The sequence below is a fragment of the Haliotis asinina genome, chromosome 9 (genome assembly GCF_037392515.1).
Source record: "Haliotis asinina isolate JCU_RB_2024 chromosome 9, JCU_Hal_asi_v2, whole genome shotgun sequence".
In the NCBI taxonomy this organism is placed as follows: domain Eukaryota; kingdom Metazoa; phylum Mollusca; class Gastropoda; order Lepetellida; family Haliotidae; genus Haliotis; species Haliotis asinina.
In genome coordinates, this window is record NC_090288.1 from 24,005,501 (window position 1) to 24,029,967 (window position 24,467).

Sequence of the window (24,467 nt, forward strand, 5' to 3'; positions counted from 1 at the left end):
TGGGGAATGTGGTGTCATTGTTGACCCAGGTGGTCCCAATATAATTGTTGAAGTGATTGGCACTGGTGACTGGATGAGGGTGTCAACCCAGGCATCCTGTTCCTCAGGTGAAGGGAGGGGCTAGTGTTGAAGGTCTTCTTATTCATGAACCAAGAACTGGGTGTTCGCTGTACTGGACCACTAGTCCCAGATCTTATAACTTTCTCCAGATCATCTGAGTGAAGTGCAAATTGCAGCCTCTGACTTTTGCTGTGGGAAACTCCTTTGATTAGCAAGGATGGCGGCCTGTTCCAAGTCAATTTCACTTTACTAAGAAAGTGAAATCCCAAATAGGACATATGTTGAATCTGAACTGTGGTTCGGGACAGGAATCAAGTTTAGTCATTGTTGAACCTCTTGCTCCAGTTAACCGAGGAGATAGAGGTATGTCTGGGTGGGATAATCTGTGAGCAGAGCGGTAGATCAAGGACCCTCTTCTTGTGCTTTTCCCTTCCCTCCAGCTCTACTTCTCCTCTTGTCTGTGGTAAGGCCAATATCGTATGTCAGCAATGTCAGTACATGGTGAAAGGCATACTTGGGTGTGTCGGCCAACGGGCACAAGTTGGGGATCCTATCTTGCTTGTTCGTCTTAGTACATGGTTGCTACTCACTTCTTAATGTTTTTGGCACTTCATGGTGCCATGATTCCGAGGGCCGTGGTTGTGTGCAGTGCTGTTATGGATATAGTTGCCAGCAGCTGACAAGGCTAGTACATACCGTGTTCCTTTGTTGAGTTTTTGTTGTGAAGGTAACCTTGAAACAAAACCTGTTGTGTGTCTCACCTTGATGTCATACTTCCATCAAACCTGCCATAATGACAAATAAGTGACAATTCTCCCATCTTTGGTAAGTATATATGTAGTTTTACTACAAAATGCATGCATTATAGTTTAATTTGAATCGGAAATTGAATCAAACTCCTATACTGCTTTTCTAAAAACATAGTCAAAGAATTTGGTGTGCAGCATAGACATATTGACTGATGTTTGACTGTCAGCTGGATCTCATGCATGAAAAGAGACCAAATCTATTGTATTGTAGGGAACATGACCCTTGTTGTTCCAGTCAATCCAGTCTGTTCCGTATGACCAATGGCCATATGACAAATGGGCATATGACTAATGGGCTACAACATATATGCTATATAGTCCATTGGCTGGAGGGGGTCCACATGCGGCCCCCCCACAGTTCTACTTCTTTGGTATTTTCTAGTAGCCATGGGTCTCTCCATCAGAAAAATGCATGTTAACATTTAATAAACTGGTTCCCGAGGTACCTATGGAGAGCATTTTTAATGCTACCCCACATGTTTTTCATACGCCATTTTTTTGGGAGAGGGGAAACAAATGCAACAATATCTTTTTGCCCTGTGAATTCACCGTAACAAACCACCACTCAAAATGTTGGTATTTGAATTCTCTTTCACATGGTACATAATATATGCAAATCAGGCGGACAAGTAGGTCACCAGAGGTCAAAAGGTCACACAATTTAGCAAAATCACAAAATCTTACTCTTGCTCCTATATGTCAATGTTCTGGTTCCAAATAGGGAATTTTACCGTTATAACACCCCAGGAAGTGAACTATGATGATGTTGTAACAAAACAGAAAGGCTAATGTTCCATTATTTAACCAATTTTCACTTCTACTGAATGTGAAATAAAGGGATAAATCTCAAACCGTAAAATAGGTTTTGAAACTGTCACATGGTCAAAGTCATTCATCATCAGAGCTGTCACTCTCCTCGCTAGACACGTATTCTTCATCTGAAGAGTTGTGGTTCTCCTTCCCATCATCATCATCATCATCATCATCATCATCATCATCATCATTTCCACCTAATTCACTGACAGTATCTTCTAAAATGTCAACCAACTGTTGAGGAAGGATGTCTCCATCAATCCATTGTGGCTGCATGACACCATTCTCGAATGTCCATCCGTGACCATCCATGGGATCAGGTAAAACTGGATCTGGAATATAGGCTTGCTTCCATATCAACACCTGATACTTCACTCGATTCACATGTTGTTTTAAACAGCTTTGACAGGGAGGTAGCGAACCCATCTCGAAGTTCATTTTCAGATTCAATTTGGACTTGTTTCCAATGCCACATTTTGCTATCAATTTCTTGTACCGCAGATTATCAAAATGCTTCTCACGTGTATCACCATACAAAGCACAGGTATATTCCTCAAGTGTTTCCATCACATGGCTGGATACGTCTGCACATTGTCCTAACTCACTGAATGCCTCTTCAAAGCGGAGGGGTTTTTTTTCAAAGTTTTAATGGGGTTTACCTTACCCTTGCCTTTGAAGGCGCTAGAGCTTTCACACCCAGTGAACACGTGCAAGTTCAGTAGAGAAGAGCGGTAAATTGGTGACAGGGTGTTTGCTATAGCTGTGATATCTAGACAGGGCCTCTTGTTGCCCTTTCCAGTCTCAAATATCACATTAATGTTTTGAAGACGCTCTGCGTGGTGCAGTAAAATGAAAAATACATCTGTATCAGGACTCCGAACCCAGGCATACTTATACCCAGCCTCCTGTGCATAAAGACAATATAGGATAACCCTTGAATCTGTTTCCTCCTGTGTGGACTTTAGAGTTACAATCTCCTCCTCCACGGATGTTGTCTTCCCATCAGACGTTAGCTTGAACGCTCTCCCCTCAACCACAAGTATCACACTTCGTTCTTTAAGTGAAGAGTTGTAGTCACCACTACTCCACGAAGACATCAACACTGCCACTAGTTGTTTCTTGTTCTCATCATTTGTTAAGAAGACTGGCCAACTCTGTGGTCTCCGTGTTTTTTCACTACTCACAATGAGCTTCTCACCACAACCTCTCCTCTTCCTCTCGGCATCTTTTACAGAGTTGTTCTGGTACATGTCCCTGGTGCTACAGAACTGTTGAAATGTGGGGCAATAAGTGTAGCAAGATCTTTCATACCAGGGAACAGATGTGCAGTTGATAAGACTATTGAGGAGACGTTCATGAAGTGTGGCTCTGGGTTCTCTGGCATCCTAACCAACTATGGTGCATATCAGAGGTGGGCACAGTCATCAAAGGAACGTGCACAGTACCTGCAGGCAGCGTATAGTATGACAGATATGGTACCTGAATCTGTGACAGGAGAAATTCACAGGGACGTACGCAGGGCTGAAGTACTAAAAGGTGAAAGGCGTGTTGAGAAAACAGCTGCCACAATCAATACCTTCAACAATCCATTCAACACTGCAGAGAAAGGAAAAGTGTACAGCCCCTCATCTGGTGCGCCGGACAGTTCTGATGTTGAGAATGACATACTAAGAGCAGATACCATTGGAGCAGAGAGCAAGAGCAACTTTATTCAAGATAGGTTAGAAAAGAAAGAGAAATTCTTTGAACTGATCAAGAAGCTCAGACTGACGACAATGGCTGACATGAACAAATCAGTGAAACTGAAGTCATCACAAAATAAGGTGGTGGAATACAAACAGCAAGGCAACATTGCTCTACAGCTCCTTGTCAAATCTCAGACACTTGAAGGTAAAACACTGAACCTTAGTCAGCTCATGACATACCCTCTGACAACTGTTCCATTCAGTTTGGCCGAAGCAAATGGTTTCATGGTGAAGACAGACAAGTCGAAAGGCTTACACTACCTGACCAAGCACATTGACGACACCCCCATATTTTTATCTGAAAATGTGAAGGGCACATTAGTCTTTGAAGATGGCAATGCCTGTTTCCATTACATCAAGGGGATACCGGCTACATTCCAAGGAATAGCACAGAAAATCTTCAACTGCATGAATAAAAGTTCAGATGTGGTCTTCAGCACGGACATGTACCAGAACAACTCTGTAAAAGATGCCGAGAGGAAGAGGAGAGGTTGTGGTGAGAAGCTCATTGTGAGTAGTGAAAAAACACGGAGACCACAGAGTTGGCCAGTCTTCTTAACAAATGATGAGAACAAGAAACAACTAGTGGCAGTGTTGATGTCTTCGTGGAGTATACGTAGTGGTGACTACAACTCTTCACTTAAAGAACGAAGTGTGATACTTGTGGTTGAGGGGAGAGCGTTCAAGCTAACGTCTGATGGGAAGACAACATCCGTGGAGGAGGAGATTGTAACTCTACAGTCCACACAGGAGGAAACAGATTCAAGGGTTATCCTATATTGTCTTTATGCACAGGAGGCTGGGTATAAGTATGCCTGGGTTCGGAGTCCTGATACAGATGTATTTTTCATTTTACTGCACCACGCAGAGCGTCTTCAAAACATTAATGTGATATTTGAGACTGGAAAGGGCAACAAGAGGCCCTGTCTAGATATCACAGCTATAGCAAACACCCTGTCACCAATTTACCGCTCTTCTCTACTGAACTTGCACGTGTTCACTGGGTGTGAAAGCTCTAGCGCCTTCAAAGGCAAGGGTAAGGTAAACCCCATTAAAACTTTGAAAAAAAACCTGCGCTTTGAAGAGGCATTCAGTGAGTTAGGACAATGTGCAGACATATCCAGCCATGTGATGGAAACACTTGAGGAATATACCTGTGCTTTGTATGGTGATACACGTGAGAAGCATTTTGATAATCTGCGGTACAAGAAATTGATAGCAAAATGTGGCATTGGAAACAAGTCCAAATTGAATCTGAAAATGATCTTCGAGATGGGTTCGCTACCTCCCTGTCAAAGCTGTTTAAAACAACATGTGAATCGAGTGAAGTATCAGGTGTTGATATGGAAGCAAGCCTATATTCCAGATCCAGTTTTACCTGATCCCATGGATGGTCACGGATGGACATTCGAGAATGGTGTCATGCAGCCACAATGGATTGATGGAGACATCCTTCCTCAACAGTTGGTTGACATTTTAGAAGATACTGTCAGTGAATTAGGTGGAAATGATGATGATGATGATGATGATGATGATGATGGGAAGGAGAACCACAACTCTTCAGATGAAGAATACGTGTCTAGCGAGGAGAGTGACAGCTCTATGATGAATGACTTTGACCATGTGACAGTTTCAAAACCTATTTTACGGTTTGAGATTTATCCCTTTATTTCACATTCAGTAGAAGTGAAAATTGGTTAAATAATGGAACATTAGCCTTTCTGTTTTGTTACAACATCATCATAGTTCACTTCCTGGGGTGTTATAACGGTAAAATTCCCTATTTGGAACCAGAACATTGACATATAGGAGCAAGAGTAAGATTTTGTGATTTTGCTAAATTGTGTGACCTTTTGACCTCTGGTGACCTACTTGTCCGCCTGATTTGCATATATTATGTACCATGTGAAAGAGAATTCAAATACCAACATTTTGAGTGGTGGTTTGTTACGGTGAATTCACAGGGCAAAAAGATATTGTTGCATTTGTTTCCCCTCTCCCAAAAAAATGGCGTATGAAAAACATGTGGGGTAGCATTAAAAATGCTCTCCATAGGTACCTCGGGAACCAGTTTATTAAATGTTAACATGCATTTTTCTGATGGAGAGACCCATGGCTACTAGAAAATACCAAAGAAGTAGAACTGTGGGGGGGCCGCATGTGGACCCCCTCCAGCCAAAGGACTAATACCTGTACACCTTACATGATCCTTTTGCCAGAGACAGAGCTATTTCAATTCAGTTTTGATTACACATGACCTCATGAAAATTAATAAATAGAATAACAATTTTGTCTTGTGTCCTTTCATACTTTCATTCAAGATTAAACTTCTAATAGGAAAACCAGTGCCAAATTACCTCATGTAAAAATACCTGAACTGCCAAGACGGTGCTGTACAATGAGAGGGTACTGAGGAGTTTATTTTGTTTCCACTAGAAATGGCTGAGCAGTAGTCATAAAAATGTGTTTCAATCAAGCTGCTGTGGCATATCAAAAGACAGATTGCACACTCATGGAATCTTCACAGTTTGCTATCCACAAACAAACAGTTGCTCTTGTGCACTTCACTTCTCTTCAACATCAGCCATCTTAATGAAAAATACTGAGGAGGTGGGTGGGATTACTCCTGATGTAACAGAGGTAGTATTTTGAAACATCAACAAAAGCTATGTTTTGATCATCTCATGAATATAAAGCCTTTCATCAGAACCAGAAAATTCCCAAGGGGTCATAGGATTCCAACATGGACGGTCAACAGATTGCTGAGGTTAAAAGGAACATAAACACAAGCTTACTGATTTCCACTATTACTGTCAAAATACAGGATTATGGCACCTATGTGTAATGGTGGAGTGACATTCACAATACTGAGGTTGGAAATGGCTTACCTCATACATTCGTCTATCATGAGGCCCTCTTTGACTGAAGTCTCTGTCCATCCCACAAATTCATGCTCCCGACACATGTCCTCTATTTCTTCCTGTTCTACTTCTCTGTGGCTAAGGTCACACTGAAACAGGAAACAACATAGAATCATCTGTACTACATTTATAGGTTATATCCAGTAATAATAAATATATGAAACACTATAAATAATACAGTTGACCTGCAAGGCTTAGTAGCTGAACTTGAATTTGAAAGTTCAAAGATGAAAGTCTCCAAAGACATTTTTTCCAGAACATCTTTAAATGTTCATGACACTTATGATAAATGTCAACAAACTATTTAACCAAATCTTATGTCAGCACTGATATTCAAACAATTTCTGTATGGATACTAAGGACTAACAACAAATATTTAGTCATGTGAACAACTTATGATTACATTTTGGTCAAGGTTTGGCTCCCTCGTGTCATTTCAAGTGGGAACAATCAAGAAAAGATTTAGATTGTGAGGTGATAATGCTTACAATATGAGGAGATGTGCTTTGAGAAACTTTGGTCAAACTGTAAGAGTGAAATCCCTTTTACTAAAAAATCTTAAACATGACAACTGTACCAAAATTACATTAAATTTTGAACAAAATCTCTGAATGATAGCCTAAACAAGTTTCAGTTTGCAGTTTGGTCAAAGTGCAAAGATCAAATTTAGGCAGTGATTAAACTACTGCAAAGAAGCACTCCAACAATAAACATGAACTATGGTTCCACAACTATCCACAGCTGTACTCAACTTCATTCATGTTTGAAAATAAATGTCAGAACAAATGTCTAAGAACAGGTTTGTCAGTATGTTGGCATTCAAACCCCAAGAACAAAATGTTGAGGTCATCACTGGTGGAAGTCACTGGTCTGGTGTCTAAGAAGATACAGTATTCCATCACATTTGTGGCAAATATCTAATACATGTACATTAAGTTTTGATTTTTTTCTTAATTGAATATGATGAGATATGATTCTCTTACAAGTCTTTTCAGTACTTTGTGAGACCCCCTTGCCCTGCAATACAGAATGAATGAGCCGTGGTATACTACCGATCGAAGTTTGTTGGAAATCTTGTGACAGAGTATCCAAATATTTCCCTTTAGTCTTTAATCAGGCCTTCAGTAGCTCCCACATTTTCTAGTGTCTAGTCTGGGCTGTAGCTGAGTGAGGTCCAAAATTTGAACATTTTTATATAAACCTGAAGTGTGCTTCTCACTATATATATACATAAAGTAGGGGAACCTGAACTTTTAAGTCTGGTAGAATGAAAACCCATTGAGGAACGTTACAATGACATTCATCTTGTGTATGTAGCATCATTTCACGTTATCACCACACACAAACAATGCATGGGAAGCACATGCACAGTGTGGGAGTCTCCTACACGTGCATGGGGTGTCATTATGAATCTTGACATTTTGCAGGCAGGTCGATAAGTCACTGTAGGCCATTTTTTCCGATAATTTTCTTGCAACTGTGCACAGTCAGGGTTTTCACACACAACTGACTGAAAATTGTAAACCTGAAATTTTCATGTCATATTCCAACCACCTAACATGGGATGATGATGCATTCTCAAAGCATCCATTATCATTGTATCAACACTGACTCAATCCCATCACCCAATTTCGACAATTGTACATTGAAAGTACAGTTCCCCTACTTTTTTTAAAGAGTATATTAGGTCTCTTGTTTCCCCAGAATAACCACATATGAGGTTTTTGTTTTGTAAGTAAGACCTCTTCCAGGTTTTCGTAATTTTCATATAAACCTAAAGTGTGCTTCTCATTTTATATTAGATCATCTCTTGTTTTCCCAGAATAACTACATTTGAGGTTTTTGTTTTGGAGGGACAGGTTTTACTTTTCATCAGTAAGACCGCTTCACAGGGTTTACTTTTCGCTAGAAAGAGCTCTTTCCAGGTTTTACTTTTCATTAGTAAGACTGCTTCCCGGGGTTTAATTTTCCTAACTTTATATATGAACATCAACATTCAAGAAAAATATGATTCAAGATTAAACCCACAATACAAAGCTTTTCCAAAGCAGGATTGAAACCGCAATTCTCTCATCCATAGGCAGACGCTCAACCACATGGCTACTGGGCTGACGAAGAAGGAGGCGTTAAATTATCAAGTTATTAGGTCTTCAGACTGAAAGTCTGGAAGACATACTGTTATTATCCAAATATTATTATTATTATTTTACAGATTAAGATTGAAATGCAGCAGAGAGGGTTTGGGTGATCCTGGCACAGTCAGGCTGGTCAAGCTCATCATCAGCTCAGGGCCCTCGCCCCCTCTACACGCAGCCCAGACAGCGAATGGGACTTCTCCCAGGAAACACTGCCTAGTCGAATCCACCAAGAACTTTCCGGAGAATATGGAGGCTCCCCAACACTGCAGCCTTCTGCATTACCCAGATTGTCAGAAGGGCTGTGCTCCCGGTGGAGAACCCGGGCACTCTCCTGATCTGTGTCAAGAGATCAGGAGGTACGAAACCAAGGGCACCCAGAACAATGGGGAGCCTGACGACAGTGTACTTGGGATGCAAGCGAGACATTTCAAAGGCGAGGTCCGCATATTTATCATGCTTTTCCTGAATCTTGCCAATCACATTGCTGTCAAAAGGGACAGAAAATTCAATGATATAAATAATTTCATTGGCTTTACCGAATATTATGTTTTACAGATTAAAAATTGAAATGCAGCAGACAGGGTTTGGGTGATCCTGGCACAGTCAGGCCTATTAGAGATAAATTAACCAAAATTACACACAATGTAGACAACTGAATTCCCCATCGATTTAACATGTAAAAAAAGATTTGCAGCATAAGAAAATTAGCGCTATTTTGAAAAAACTGAAATTTTCGCCGATTTTAGTGTTTTGACAGTGCCTGTCTTTGAAAATCTTCTTCTCCAGAACGGCATATGGCACAATCATGTTTGTTACACCATTAGAAAGCCCATACCCTGGAAAGCTTAATTTGTTCAAGGCATCTTGATATCTCAAATAGTTTCGGAGTTATCGCCCTTCAAAGTTGGTCAAATTTTCAAAGACGCATTTTGGTAGGGTTCATTAAGATGTCATAACTCTGCGAAAACACACTGGATTTCATTGTTTATGATACCAAACTGTAGCTAATTGAATGGGGAACATCTTTGCTTCACATTATGGTTATGTAAAAATCAATACTTACGTCACAATTACGCCGGAAAGAAAAATTGCCCATTTCCAGCCTAAATCAACTCAAGTTTGAACAAAATGTTCCAGTCCCGCTGTGAGAAGCAGATATCTATTTTTAACACCGCTATAGCACACTCAAATTAGAACTCGAGTTTCCCTTCACCTGCATTACACTGCGTTAACACTGAATGGTCACAGAAACACTGGCGCGTTATGGAAATAGTCGATCGTGTACAAGTCAGTGAGTTGAGTTTTACGCCGCACTCAGCATTATTCCAGCTAGTGATCAACAGCATGAGCATCGATCTGCGCAATGTGGAACCTATCACTTTGTATATTGCTTTACGCCGTACTCAGCAGTATTAGTGGTATGGAAATGTCAGGTTCTAATCTTTCCAGTAGTTTGCATATTGCTTTACGCCGCATTCAGCTGTATTCCTGCGTTACACTGGCATAACAGCGAATCTTCACAGAAATACATGAGGGTTAAGGAAATAGTCGATTCTGTTACAGTGAGTGAGTTGAATTTTACGCCGCACTCAGTAGTATTCCAAGTATATGGCTGTGGTCTCTTAATGATCGAATCTGGACCAGACAATCCAGTGATCAACAGCATGAGCATCGACATGCACAGTTTGGAACCTATTCCTTTGCATATTGTTTTACGCCACACTCAGCAGTATTCCAACTATATAGCTCCGGTCTGTCAATGGTCGAGTGTGGACAAGACAATCCAGTGATCAACAGTATGAGCATTGATCTGCGCATTTGGGAACCTATTACTTTGTATATTGTTTTATGCCGCACTTAGCAGTAATCCAAGTGTATGGCTGGGGTCTGTCATTGATCGAGTCTGGACCAGACAATCCAGTGATCAACAGCATGAGCATCGACGTGCGCAATTGAAACCTAGTAGTTTGTATATTGTTGTACGCCGCACTTAGCAGTAATCCAAGTGTATGGCTGGGGTCTGTCATTGATCGAGTCTGGACCAGACAATCCAGTGATCAACAGCATGAGCATCGACCTGCGCAGTTTGGAACCTATTAGATTGTATATTGTTTTACGCCGCACTTAGCAGTATTCCAACTATATGGCTGCGGTCTGCCAATGATCGAGTCTGGACCAGACAATCCAGTGATCAACAGCATGAGCATCAACATGCACAGTTTGGAACCTATTACTTTGCATATTGTTTTACGCCACACTCAGCAGTATTCCGACTATATAGCTGCGGTCTGTCATTGATCGAATCTGGACCAGGCAATCCAGTGATCAACAGCATGAGCATCGACGTGCGCAATTGGAAACCTATTACTTTGTATATTGTTTTACGCCACACTTAGCAGTATTCCAAGTGTATGGCTGGGCTCTGTCATTGATCGAGTCTGGACCAGACAATCCAGTGGTCAACAGCATGAGCATCAATCTTCGCAATTGGGAACCTATTAGTTTGTATATTATTTTACACCGCACTTAGCAGTATTCCAAGTGTATGGCTGCAGTGTCATTGACCGAGTCTGGACCAGACAATCCAGTGGTCAACAGCATGAGCATCGACCTGCGCAATTTGGAACCTATTAGTTTGTATATTGTTTTACGTCGCACTTAGCAGTATTCCAACTATATGGCTGCAGTGTCATTGATCGAGGCTGGACCAGAAAATGCAGTGGTCAACAGCATGAGCATTGGCCTGCGCAATTTGGAACCTATGACCTACAAACAAAACAGTTAGTGTTTGGGTAATGTCAGGTTGTCATCGTTGCAGTAGTTTGTATATTTGACTTTGCCATCCAGTTTCTTTTTTTTCTGCAGTTTGTGAAGTTTGTCTTCGTGTCAGCATTGTTGACTTTGTGCCAAATTAATGTAAAAGACACTGCAATAGACAGTCCAGCTGGCATCCAAAGAAACTGTTCAAGTGAAGATAGCCACGGTGGGTGTATGGAGGAAGTCTGAAGACCGTCAGTATTGCCCTTGAGGCAATCCTAGTTAGGTCTTCAGACTGAAAGTCTGGAAGACATACTGTTTTTGCCCGAATATTATTAGGTCTTCAGACTGAAAGTCTGGAAGACATACTGTTTTTGCCCGAATATTATTAGGTCTTCAGACTGAAAGTCTGGAAGACATATTGTTTTTATCCGAATATTATTAGGTCTTCAGACTGAAAGTCTGGAAGACATACTGTTATTATCCGAATATTATTATTATTATTTGTACGAATTTTGTACCAGCTCTCCTGACCTAACCACTGGGCCGATTTCGATCAAACTTTCAGGGATGATAGCCTATATGCTGAAAGGTATACAATGAAAAAAAAATTCCGACTTCCGACTTCCGGTAAGGGCAGACAACCCAAAATGTGAAAATCTTTCACCCTGAATATCTCGGAAACTATGAGAGATAAATGGACGAAATTTTCACACAATGTAGCCAACTCAATTCCCCATAGATTCAACATGTAAAAAATGTTAGCCGGCAGGTTAAAATTTGCGCTATTTTGAAAAAACTGAAATTTTTGTTGATTTTCGCGTTTTGACAGTGCCTGTCTTTGAAAATCTTCTTCTCCAGAACGGCATATGGCACAATCATGTTTGTTACACCATTAAAAAGCCCATAGCCTGGAAAGCTTAATTTGTTCAAGGCATCTTGATATCTCAAATAGTTTCGGAGTTATCGCCCTTGAAAGTTGGTCAAATTTTCAAAGACGCATTTTGGTAGGGTTCATTAAAATGACATAACTCTGCGAAAACACACCGGATTTCATCGTTGATGGTACCAAACTGTAGCTAATTGAATGGGGAACATCTTTGCTTCACATTATGGTTATGTAAAAATCAATACTTACGTCACAATTACAACGGAAAGAAAAATTGCCCATTTCCAGCCAAAATCAACTCAAGTTTGAACAAAATGCTCGCGTCCCGCTGTGGCAGGCAGAAATCTATTTTTAACGCCGCTATGGCACACTCAAATTCAAATTCGAGTTTCCCTTCAACTGCATTACACTGGGCTAACAATGAATGGTCAAAGAAATACAGGAGCGTTAAGGAAATGGTCGATTGTGTTAAAGTCAGTGAGTTGAGTTTTACGCCGCACTCAGCATTATTCCAGCTAGTGATCAACAGCATGAGCATCGATCTGCGCACTTTGGAACCTATTAGTTTGAATATTGCTTTACGCCGCAGTCAGCAGTATTAGTGGTATGGAAATGTCAGGTTCTAAACTTTCCAGTAGTTTGTATATTGCTTTACGCCGCATTCAGCTATATTCCTCCGTTACATTGGCATAGAAGTGAACGTTCACAGAAATACATGAGGGTTAAGGAAATAGTCGATTCTGTTACAGTGAGTGAGTTGAATTTTACGCAGCACTCAGTAGATTTCAACCTACATGGCTGTTGTCTCTAATTCATCGAATCTGGACCAAACCATCCAGTGATCAACAGCATGAGCATTGACATGCGCACTTTGGAACCTATTAGTTTGAATATTGCTTTACGCCGCACTCAGCAGTATTAGTGGTATGGAAATGTCAGGTTGTAAACTTTCCAGTAGTTTGTATATTGCTTTACGCCGCATTCAGCTATATTCCTCCGCTACATTGGCATAGAAGTGAACGTTCACAGAAATACATGAGGGTTAAGGAAATAGTCGATTCTGTTACAGTGAGTGAGTTGGATTTTACGCAGCACTCAGTAGATTTCAACCTACATGGCTGTTGTCTCTTAATGAACGAATCTGGACCAAAACATGCAATGATCAACAGCATGAGCATCGCCCTGCCCAATTTGGAACTGATTTGTTTGTATATTGTTTTACGTCGCACTTAACAGTATTCCAAGTATATGGCTGCCGTCTGTCATTCATCGAATATGGATCAGACAATCCAGTGATCAACAGCATGAGCATCGACCTGCGCAATTGGGAACCTATTACTTTGTATATTGTTTTACGCCGCACGAAGCAGTATTCCAAGTATATGGCTGCAGTCTGTCATTGACAGAGTCTGGACAAGACAATCCAGTGATCAACAGCATGAGCATCAACCTGCGCATTTGGGAACCTATTAGTTTGTATATTGTTTTACGCCGCACTTAGTAGTATTCCAAGTATGTTCTGCTGTCTGTCTTTGATCGAGTGTGGACAAGACGATCTAGTGGTCAACAGCATGAGCGTCGACCTGCGCAATTGGGAACCTCTTAGTTTGTATATTGTTTTACGCCGCACTCAGTAGTATTAGTGGTATGGAAATGTCAGGTTCTAATCTTTCCAGTAGTTTGTATATTGTTTTACGCCCATTCAGCCGTATTCCTGCGTTACATTGGCATAGAAGTGAATGTTCACAGAAACGCATGAGGATTAAGGAAATAGTCGATTCTGTTACAGTGAGTTAGTTGAATTTTACGCCGCACTCAGTAGTATTCAACCTACATGGCCGTTGTCTCTTAATGAACGAATCTGGACCAAAACATGCAATGATCAACAGCATGAGCATCGACCTGCCCAATTTGGAACTGATTAGTTTGTATATTGTTTTACGTCGCACTTAGCAGTATTCAATATTCCATGTGGCTGCGTTATGCCATTAATCGAGTCTGGATCAGACAATCCAGTGGTCAACAGCATGAGCATCGACCTGCGCAATTTGGAACCTATGACCTACAAACAAAACAGTTAGTGTTTGGGTAATGTCAGGTTGTCATCTTTCCAGTAGTTTGTATATCTGACTTTGCCATCCAGTTTGTTCTGTTTTTTTTGCTCCAGTTTGTGAAGTTTGTGTTCGTGTCAGCATTGTTGACTTTGTGCCAAATTAATGTAAAAAACACTGGAATAGACGGTCCAGCTGGCGGCCAAAGAAACTGTTCAAGTGAAGATAGCCACGGTGGGTGTATGGAGGAGGTCTGAAGACCGTCAGTATTGCCCTTGAGGCAATCCTAGTTAGGTCTTCAGACTGAAAGTCGGAAGACATACTGTTATTATCCGAATTATTATTATTATTTGTACGAATTTTGTGCCAGCTCTCCTGACCTAACCGCTGGATGAATTTCAATGAAACTTTCAGGGATGATAGCCTATATGCTGAAAGGTATACAATGGAAAAAAAATCCCGACTTCCGACTTCCGGTAAGGGCGGACAACCCAAAATGTGAAAATCTTTCACCCTTAATATCTCCAAAACTATTAGAGATAAATTAACCAAAATTACACACAATGTAGACAAGTGAATTCCCCATAGACTTAACATGTAAAAAAAGATTTGCAGCAGAAGAAAATTTGTGCTATTTTGAAAAAACTGAAATTTTCGCCGATTTTCGCGTTTTGACAGTGCCTGTCTTTGAAAATCTTCTTCTCCAGAACGGCATATGGCACGATCATGTTTGTTACACCATTAGAAAGCCCATACCCTGGAAAGCTTAATTTGTTCAAGGCATCTTGATATCTCAAATAGTTTCGGAGTTATCGCCCTTCAAAGTTGGTCAAATTTTCAAAGACGCATTTTGGTAGGGTTCATTAAGATGTCATAACTCTGCGAAAACACACTGGATCTCATCGTTTATGATACCAAACTGTAGCTCATTGAATGGGGAACATCTTTGCTTCACATTATGGTTATGTAAAAATCAATACTTACGTCACAATTACGCCGGAAAGAAAAATTGCCCATTTCCAGCCAAAATCAACTCAAGTTTGAACAAAATGCTCGCGTCCCGCTGTGGCAGGCAGAAATCTATTTTTAACGCCGCTATAGCACAGTCAAATTAGAACTCGAGTTTCCCTTCAACTGCATTACACTGGGCTAACAATGAATGGTCAAAGAAATACAGGAGCGTTAAGGAAATAGTCGATTGTGTTAAAGTCAGTGAGTTGAGTTTTACGCCGCACTCAGCATTATTCCAGCTAGTGATCAACAGCATGAGCATCGATCTGCGCACTTTGGAACCTATTAGTTTGAATATTGCTTTACGCCGCAGTCAGCAGTATTAGTGGTATTGAAATGTCAGGTTCTAAACTTTCCAGTAGTTTGTATATTGCTTTACGCCGCATTCAGCTATATTCCTGCGTTACATTGGCATAGAAGTGAACGTTCACAGAAATACATGAGGGTTAAGGAAATAGTCAATTCTGTTACAGTGAGTGAGTTGAATTTTACGCAGCACTCAGTAGATTTCAACCTACATCGCTGTTGTCTCTAATTCATCGAATCTGGACCAAACCATCCAGTGATCAACAGCATGAGCATTGACATGCACAGTTTGGAACCTATTAGTTTGTATATTGTTTAACGCCGTACTCATCAGCATTCTGTTACAGTGAGTTGAATTTTACGCCGCACTCAGTAATATTGCACATACATGGCTGTTGTCTCTGATTGATCGAATCTGGACCAAACAATCCAGTGATCAACAGCATGAGCATCGACATGCACAGATTCGAGCCTATTAGTTTGTATATTGTTTTACGCCGCACTCATCAGCATTCTGTTGCAGTGAGTGAGTTGAATTTTACGCCGCACTCAGTAGTATTCAACCTACATGGCTGTTGCCTCTGATTTCCATCAAACTTTCAGGGATGATAGCCTATATGCTGAAAGGTATACAATGAACAGAAAATCCTGACTTGCGACTTCCGGTAAGGGCAGATAACCCAAAATGTCATTTTCTTCCACCCTGAATAACTCGAAAACTATTAGAGATAAATTAACCAAATTTTCACACAATGTAGACAACATCAATCTCCAGCGATTCAACGCATAGCAGAAGTTGGCCGTCATGACAGATTTTCGGCTATTTTGAAAAAACTGAAATTTTCGTCGATGTTGGCTTTTTGACAGTGCCTGTCTTTAAAAATCTTCTTCTCCAGAACGGCATATAGCACAAACCAGTTCGATACATCGTTAGAAAGCCCATACCCTGGAAAGCTTAATTTGTTCAAGGCATTGTGATATCTTGAAAAGTTATGGAGTTATCGTCCCTGAAAGATGGCTAAAATGTTCAAGACACGTTTTCATAGGGTTCATAAAACTATCAAAAGTCTGCGGAAAATTGTGATATGTCATCGTACATAGCACCAAACCATACAGAATTGGATGGGGAACATTTTTGCTTCACATTATGGTTATGTAAAAATCAGTAGTTACGTCACAATAACGACCGAAAGACAAAGTTTGCAATTTTGCACATTTTCGCAAGTTTTGACCGTGCCTGTGTTTCAAGGTTGCCTGCTCCTGAACGGTGAACAGTACCCTAGTGCTTGATATGTCGATTGAAAGCCCACACCCCGGGCTACTTATATTCATTAAAGACATATTGATATCTTGAATAGTTTCGGAGTTATCGCCCTCGAAAGTTGGTCAATTTTGTAAAAACGCAGTTTTTAAGGTTTTTAAACATGTCACAACTCTGCGAAAACATAATGACTTTGATGTTTGAAAATATCAAACGGTAGATGATTAACTGGAGAACATTTTTGCTTCACATTATGGTCATTTAAAAGTCAATAGTTAGGCCACAATTACGCCACAAAGACTTAGAGGGGGTGTGTGCTTCGGATTTTGGCATTTTTCACAGATAAGTGAAGGAAGCTTCGTAAAATCTAGCAACACTGACCACTTCCCGGGTTTCTAAGAGTCAAGGAAACAGTCGATTCTTTAACAGGCCGTAACTCTGTTGTCCTTAGGACTACAGTCCAAATATTTAGCATTTTGGAAATGTCAGGATCTAGTCTTTCCAGTAGTTTGTATATTGTTTTACGCCGTATTGAGCAGTATTCCTGCGTTACACTGGCTTAGCAGTGAATGTTCACAGAAATACATGAGGGTTAAGGAAATAGTCGAATCTGTTACAGTGAGTGAGTGCAGTTTTACGCTGCAGTTCAGTGATCAACAGCATGAGCATCGACATGCGCAATTTGGAACCAATTAGTTTGTATATTGTTTTACGCCGCACTCAGCAGTATTCCAAGTATATGGCTGCGGTCTGTCATTGATCGAGTCTGGACAAGACAATCCAGTAATCAACAGTATGAGCATCGATCTGCGCAATTAGATTGTATATTGCTTTACGCCGCGCTCAGCAGTATTCCAACTATATGTCTGTGGTCTGTAAATGGTCCAGTTTTGACAAGACAATCCGGTGATCAACAGCATGAGCATCGATCTGCGAAATGTGACACCTATTAGTTTGTATATTTTTTACGCCGCACTCATCAGTGTTCCAACTATATGGCTTTCATCTGTAAACGATCGAGCCTGGACCCGGCAGTCCAGTGATCAACAGCATGAGCATCCATCTGCCCAATCTGGAACCTATGACTGGCCATACCTGCTTTACACTGGGTTAGCAGGTAAATGCTCGAGTCTAGACAAGACAATCCACTGATCAACAGCATGAGCATGAACCTGCTCAATTTGGAAAATCTAGAATTAGCACCCACTTCTGCTTTTCTAATGGCCAAGGAAACAGTCGATTCTTTAACAGGCCGTAACTCCGTTGTCGTTAGGTCTACAGTTCAAATATTTAGCATTCTGGAAATGTCAGGATCTAATATTTTCAGTGGTCTGTATATTTGATTGTCCCTTTCAGCATACTTTCTGCTGTTTGTGAATTTTGTGTTTGTGTCAGCAGTGCTGACTCAGTGCCAAATGAATGTAAAAATTACTGCAATGGACAGTCAAGCTGGCGTCCAAAGAAACTGTTCAAGTGAAGATAGCCTCGGAGGGTGTATGGAGGAAGTCTGAAGACCGTCAGTATTGCCCTTGAGGCAATCCTAGTTATTATTCTTATTATTTGTACGAATTTTGTGCCCGCTCTCCTGACCTAACCACTGGGTGGATTTTGATGAAACTTTCAGGGATGATAGCCTGTATGCTGAAAGGTATACAATGGAAAAAAAATCCCGACTTCCGACTTCCGGTAAGGGCAGATAACCCAAAATGTGAAAATCTTTCACCCTTAATATCTCCAAAACTGTATGAGATAAATTAACCAAATTTTCACACAATGTAGACAACTGAATTCCCCATCGAATCAACATGTAAAAAAAGATTTGCAGCAGAAGAAATTTTTCGCTATTTTGAAAAAACTGAAATTTTCGCCGTTTTTCGCGTTTTGACAGTGGCTGTCTTTAAAAATCTTCTTCTCCAGAACGGCATATAGCACAACCATGCTTGTTACACCATTAGAAAGCCCATATCCTGGAAAGCTTAATTTGTTCAAGGCATCGTGATATCTGAAATAGTTTCGGAGTTATCGCCCTTCAAAGTTGGTCAAATTTTCAAAGACGCATTTTGGTAGGGTTCATTAAGATGTCATAACTCCTCGATAACACACCGGATTTCATCGTTGATGGTACCAAACTGTAGCTCATTGAATGGGAAACATCTTTGCTTCACATTATGGTTATGTAAAAATCAATACTTACGTCACAATTACGCCGGAAAGAAAAATTGCCCATTTCCAGTCAAAATCAACTCAAGTTTGAACAAAATGCTCGCGTCCCGCTGTGGCAGGCAGAAATCTATTTTTAACGCCGCTATAGCACTGTCAAATTAGAACTCGAGTTTCCCTTCAACTGCATTACACTGGGCTAACAATGAATGGTCAAAGAAATACAGGAGCGTTAAGGAAATAGTCGATTGTGTTAAAGTCAGTGAGTTGAGTTTTACGCCGCACTCAGCATTATTCCAGCTAGTGATCAACAGCATGAGCATCGATCTGCGCACTTTGGAACCTATTAGTTTGAATATTGCTTTACGCCGCAGTCAGCAGTATTAGTGGTATGGAAATGTCAGGTTGAAAACTTTCCAGTAGTTTGTATATTGCTTTACGCCGCATTCAGCTATATTCCTGCGTTACATTGGCATAGCCGTGAACGTTCACAGAAATACATGCGGGTTAAGGAAATAGTCGATTCTGTTACAGTGAGTGAGTTGAATTTTACGCTGCACACAGTAGTATTCAACCTACATGGCTGTTGTCTCTAATTGATCGAATCTGGACCAAACCATCCAGTGATCAACAGCATGAGCATTGACATGCACAGTTTGGAACCTATTAGTTTGTATATTGTTTTACGCCGTACTCATCAGCATTCTGTTACAGTGAGTTGAATTTTACGCCGCACTCAGTAGTATTGCACCTACATGGCTGTTGTCTCTGATTGATCGAATCTGGACCAAGCAATCCAGTGATCAACAGCATGAGCATCGACATGCACAGTTTGGAACCTATTAGTTTGTATATTGTTTTATACCGCACTCAGCTGTGTTGGTGTTGTGGAAATGTCAGGCTCTAATCTTTCCAGTAGTTTGTATATTGTTTTACGCTGCACTCAGCAGTATTCTAACTATATGGCTGTGGTCTGTCATTGACAGAATCTGGACAAGACAACCCAGTGATCAACAGCATGAGCATCAACCTGCGCATTTGGGAACCTATTAGTTTGTATATTGTTTTACGCCGCACTTAGCAGAATTCTAACTATACGGCTGCGGTCTGTCATTGATCGAGTCTGGACCAGACAATCCAGTGGTCAACAGCATGAGGATCGACCTGCGCCATTGGGAACCTATTAGTTTGTATATTGTTTTACGCCGCACTCAGCTGTGTTGGTGTTGTGGAAATGTCAGGCTCTAATCTTTCCAGTAGTTTCTATATTGTTTTACGCCGCACTCTGGGGTCTGTCAATGATCGAGTCTGGACAAGACAATCCAGTGATCAACAGCATGAGCATTGACCTGCGCAATTGGGAACGTATTAGTTTGTATATTGTTTTACGCCACACTGAGCGGTATTTCAACTATATCGCTGCGGTCTGTCAATGATCGAGTCTTGACCAGATCAACAGCATGAGCATCGACCTGCGCAATTTGGAACCTATGATCTACAAACAAAACTGTTAGTGCTTGGGAAATGTCAGGTTGTAATCTTTCCAGTGGTTTGTATATCTGATTTCCCACCCAGTTTCTTTTTCTACTGTTTCTGAATTTTGTGTTCGTGTCAACAGTGTTGACTCTGCGCCAAATTAATGTGAAAAACATAGTAATGGACGGTCCAGCTGGCGTCCAAAGAAACTATTCAAGTGAAGATAGCCACCGGGGGTGATTGCAGGAAGTCTGAAGACCGTTAAGTATTGCCCTTGAGGCAATCCTAGTTAGGTCTTCAGACTGAAAGTCGGAAGACATATTGTTATTATCCGATTCTTATTATTATTATTCTTTTTATTTGTACGATTTTTGTACCAGCTCTCCTGACCTAACCACTGGGCTGATTTTGATGAAACTTTCAGGGATGATAGCCTATATGCTGAAAGGTATACAATGGAAAAAAAAATCCCGACTTCCGGCTTCCGGTAAGGGCAGGTAACCCAAAATGTGATTTTCTTCCACCCTGAATATCTCGGAACCTATAAGAGATAAATTAACCAAATTTTCACACAATGTAGACAACATCATTCTCCATCGACACAAAGCATAGAGGAAGTTGGTCGCCATGATAGACTTTCCGCTATTTTGAAAAAACTGAAATTTTCGCCGATTTTCGCGTTTTGACAGTGCCTGTCTTTGAAAATCTTCTTCTCCAGAACGGCATATGGCACAGTCGTGTTTGATACACCATTAGAAAGCCCATACCCTGGAAAGCTTAATTTGTTCAAGGCATCGTGCTATCTTAAATAGTTTCGGAGTTATCGCCCTTCAAAGATGGTCAAATTTTCAAAGACGCATTTTGGTGGGGTTCATTAAAATGTCATAACTCTGTCAAAACACATCAGATTTCATCGTTGATGGTACCAAACTGTAGCTAATTGAATGGGGAACATCTTTGCTTCACATTATGGTTATGTAAAAATCAATACTTACGTCACAATTACAACGGAAAGAAAAATTGCCCATTTCTAGCCAAAATCAACTCAAGTTTGAACAAAATGCTCGCGTCCAGCTCTGAGAGGCAGAAATCTATTTATAACGCCGCTATAGCACAGTCAAATTAGAACTCGAGTTTCCCTTCAACTGCATTACACTGGGTTGACACTGAATGGAGGGTCAAGGAAATAGTTGATTGTGTGAAAGTCAGTGAGTTTTACGCCGCACTCAGCCTCATTCCAGCCAGTGATCAACAGCATGAGCATCGATCTGCTCAGTTGGGAACCTATTAGTTTGTACGTTGCTTTACGCCGCATTCAGCCGTATTGCTGTGCTACACAGGCATAGCAGTGAATGTTCACAGAAATACATAAGGGTTAAGGAAATAGTCGATTCTGTTACAGTGAGTGAGTTGAATTTTACTCCACACTCAGTAGTATTCCAAGTATATGGCTGCAGTCTGTCATTGATCGAGTGTGGACCAGACAATCTAGTGATCAACAGCATGGGCATCGATCTGTGCACTTTGGAACTTTATGCGAAAACATAATGACTTTGATGTTTGAAAGTATCAAACGGTAGATGATTAACTGGAGAACATTTTTGCTTCACATTATGGTCATGTAAAAGTCAATAGTTAGGCCACAATTACGCCACTAAGACTTAGAGGGGGTGTGTGCTTCGGATTTTGGCATTTTTCACAGATAAGTGAAGGAAGCTTTCGTAAAATCTAGCAACACTGACCACTTCCCGGGGTTCTAATATTCAGGGAAACAGTCGATTCTTTAACAGGCCGTAACTGTTCTCCTTAGCACTCAGTAGTATTCCAACTATATGGCTGTGGTCTCTAAATGGTCGAATCTGGACCAGACAATCCAGTGATCAACAGCATGAGCATCTACATGCACAGTTTGGAACCTATTAGTTTGTATATTGTTTTACGCCGCACTCAGCTGTGTTGGTGTTGTGGAAATGCCAGGCTCTAATCTTTCCAGTAGTTTGTATATTGTTTTACGCTGCACTCAGCAGTATTCCAACTACATGGCTGCGGTCTGTCATTGATCGAGTCTGGGCCAGACAATCCAGTGATCAACAGCACGAGCATCAATCTGCACAATTTGGAACCCATTAGTTTGCATATTGTTTTATGCCGCACTCATCAGTATTTCAACTATATGGCTGCGGTCTGTCATTGATTGAGTATGGACCAAACAATCCAGTGATCAACAGTATGAGCATCGATCTGCACAATTTGGAACCTATGAGTTTGTATATTGTTTTACGCCGCACTCAGTATTATTCCAACTATATGGCTGTGGGCTGTCATTGATCGAGTCTGGGCCAGACAATCCAATGATCAACAGCATGAGCATCGACATGCGCAATTGGGAACCTATTAGTTTGCATATTGTTTTACACCGCACTTAACAGTATTCGAGGTATATGGCTACAGTCTGTCATTGATCGAGTCTGGACCAGACAATCCAGTGATCAACAGCATGAGCATTGACCAGCTGGCGTCCAAAGAAACTGTTCAAGTGAAGATAGCCTCGGAAGGTGTATGGAGGAAGTCTGAAGACCTAAAGTATTGCCCTTGAGGCAATCCTAGTTAGGTCTTCAGACTGAAAGTCTGGAAGACATACTGTTATTATCCGAATATTATTATTATTATTTGTACGAATTTTGTACCAGCTCTCCTGACCTAACCACTGGGCCGATTTCGATCAAACTTTCAGGGATGATAGCCTATATGCTGAAAGGTATACAATGAAAAAAAAATTCCGACTTCCTACTTCCGGTAAGGGCAGACAACCCAAAATGTGAAAATCTTTCACCCTGAATATCTCGGAAACTATGAGAGATAAATGGACGAAATTTTCACACAATGTAGCCAACTCAATTCCCCATAGATTCAACATGTAAAAAATGATAGCCGGCAGGTGAAATTTTGCGCTATTTTGAAAAAACTGAAATTTTTGTTGATTTTCGCGTTTTGACAGTGCCTGTCTTTGAAAATCTTCTTCTCCAGAACGGCATATGGCACAATCATGTTTGTTACACCATTAGAAAGCCCATAGCCTGGAAAGCTTAATTTGTTCAAGGCATCTTGATATCTCAAATAGTTTCGGAGTTATCGCCCTTGAAAGTTGGTTAAATTTTCAAAGACGCATTTTGGTAGGGTTCATTAAGATGTCATAACTCTGCGAAAACACAATGGATTTCATCGTTTATGATACCAAACTGTAGCTCATTGAATGGGGAACATCTTTGCTTCACATTATGGTTATGTAAAAATCAATGCTTACGTTACAATTACGCCGGAAAGAAAATTTGTACATTTCCAGCCTAAATCAACTCAAGTTTGAACAAAATGTTCCAGTCCCGCTGTGAGAAGCAGATATCTATTTTTAACACCGCTATAGCACACTCAAATTAGAACTCGAGTTTCCCTTCACCTGCATTACACTGGGCTAACAACGAATGGTCACAGAAACACAGGCGTGTTATGGAAATAGTCGATCGTGTACAAGTCAGTGAGTTGAGTTTTACACCACACTCAGCATTATTCCAGCTAGTGATCAACAGCATGAGCATCGATCTGCGCAATGTGGAACCTATCACTTTGTATATTGCTTTACGCCGTACTCAGCAGTATTAGTGGTATGGAAACGTCAGGTTCTAATCTTTCCAGTAGTTTGCATATTGCTTTACGCCGCATTCAGCCGTATTCCTGCGTTACACTGGCATAACAGCGAATCTTCACAGAAATACATGAGGGTTAAGGAAATAGTCGATTCTGTTACAGTGAGTTAGTTGAATTTTACGCCGCACTCAGTAGTATTCAACCTACATGGCTGTTGTCTCTTAATGAACGAATCTGGACCAAAACATGCAATGATCAACAGCATGAGCATCGCCCTGCCCAGTTTGGAACTGATTTGTTTGTATATTGTTTTACGTCGCACTTAACAGTATTCCAAGTATATGGCTGCCGTATGTCATTCATCGAATATGGATCAGACAATCCAGTGATCAACAGCATGAGCATCGACCTGCGCAATTGGGAACCTA

At 40.8% G+C, this 24,467-nt stretch overlaps 1 protein-coding gene across 2 annotated transcripts in view; it reads right to left on the reverse strand.

The window, feature by feature from the left end:
• The window catches only part of LOC137296217 (ras-related protein Rab-7L1-like), a 142,924-nt gene that overhangs the window by 10,329 nt on the left and 108,128 nt on the right, over positions 1-24,467 (reverse strand). For both annotated transcript variants that reach the window (XM_067827955.1, XM_067827956.1), the window contains one exon: positions 6,316-6,437. In XM_067827955.1, coding sequence (XP_067684056.1) covers positions 6,316-6,437 — 122 coding nt within the window. The remainder of the gene's footprint in view (positions 1-6,315; positions 6,438-24,467) is intronic.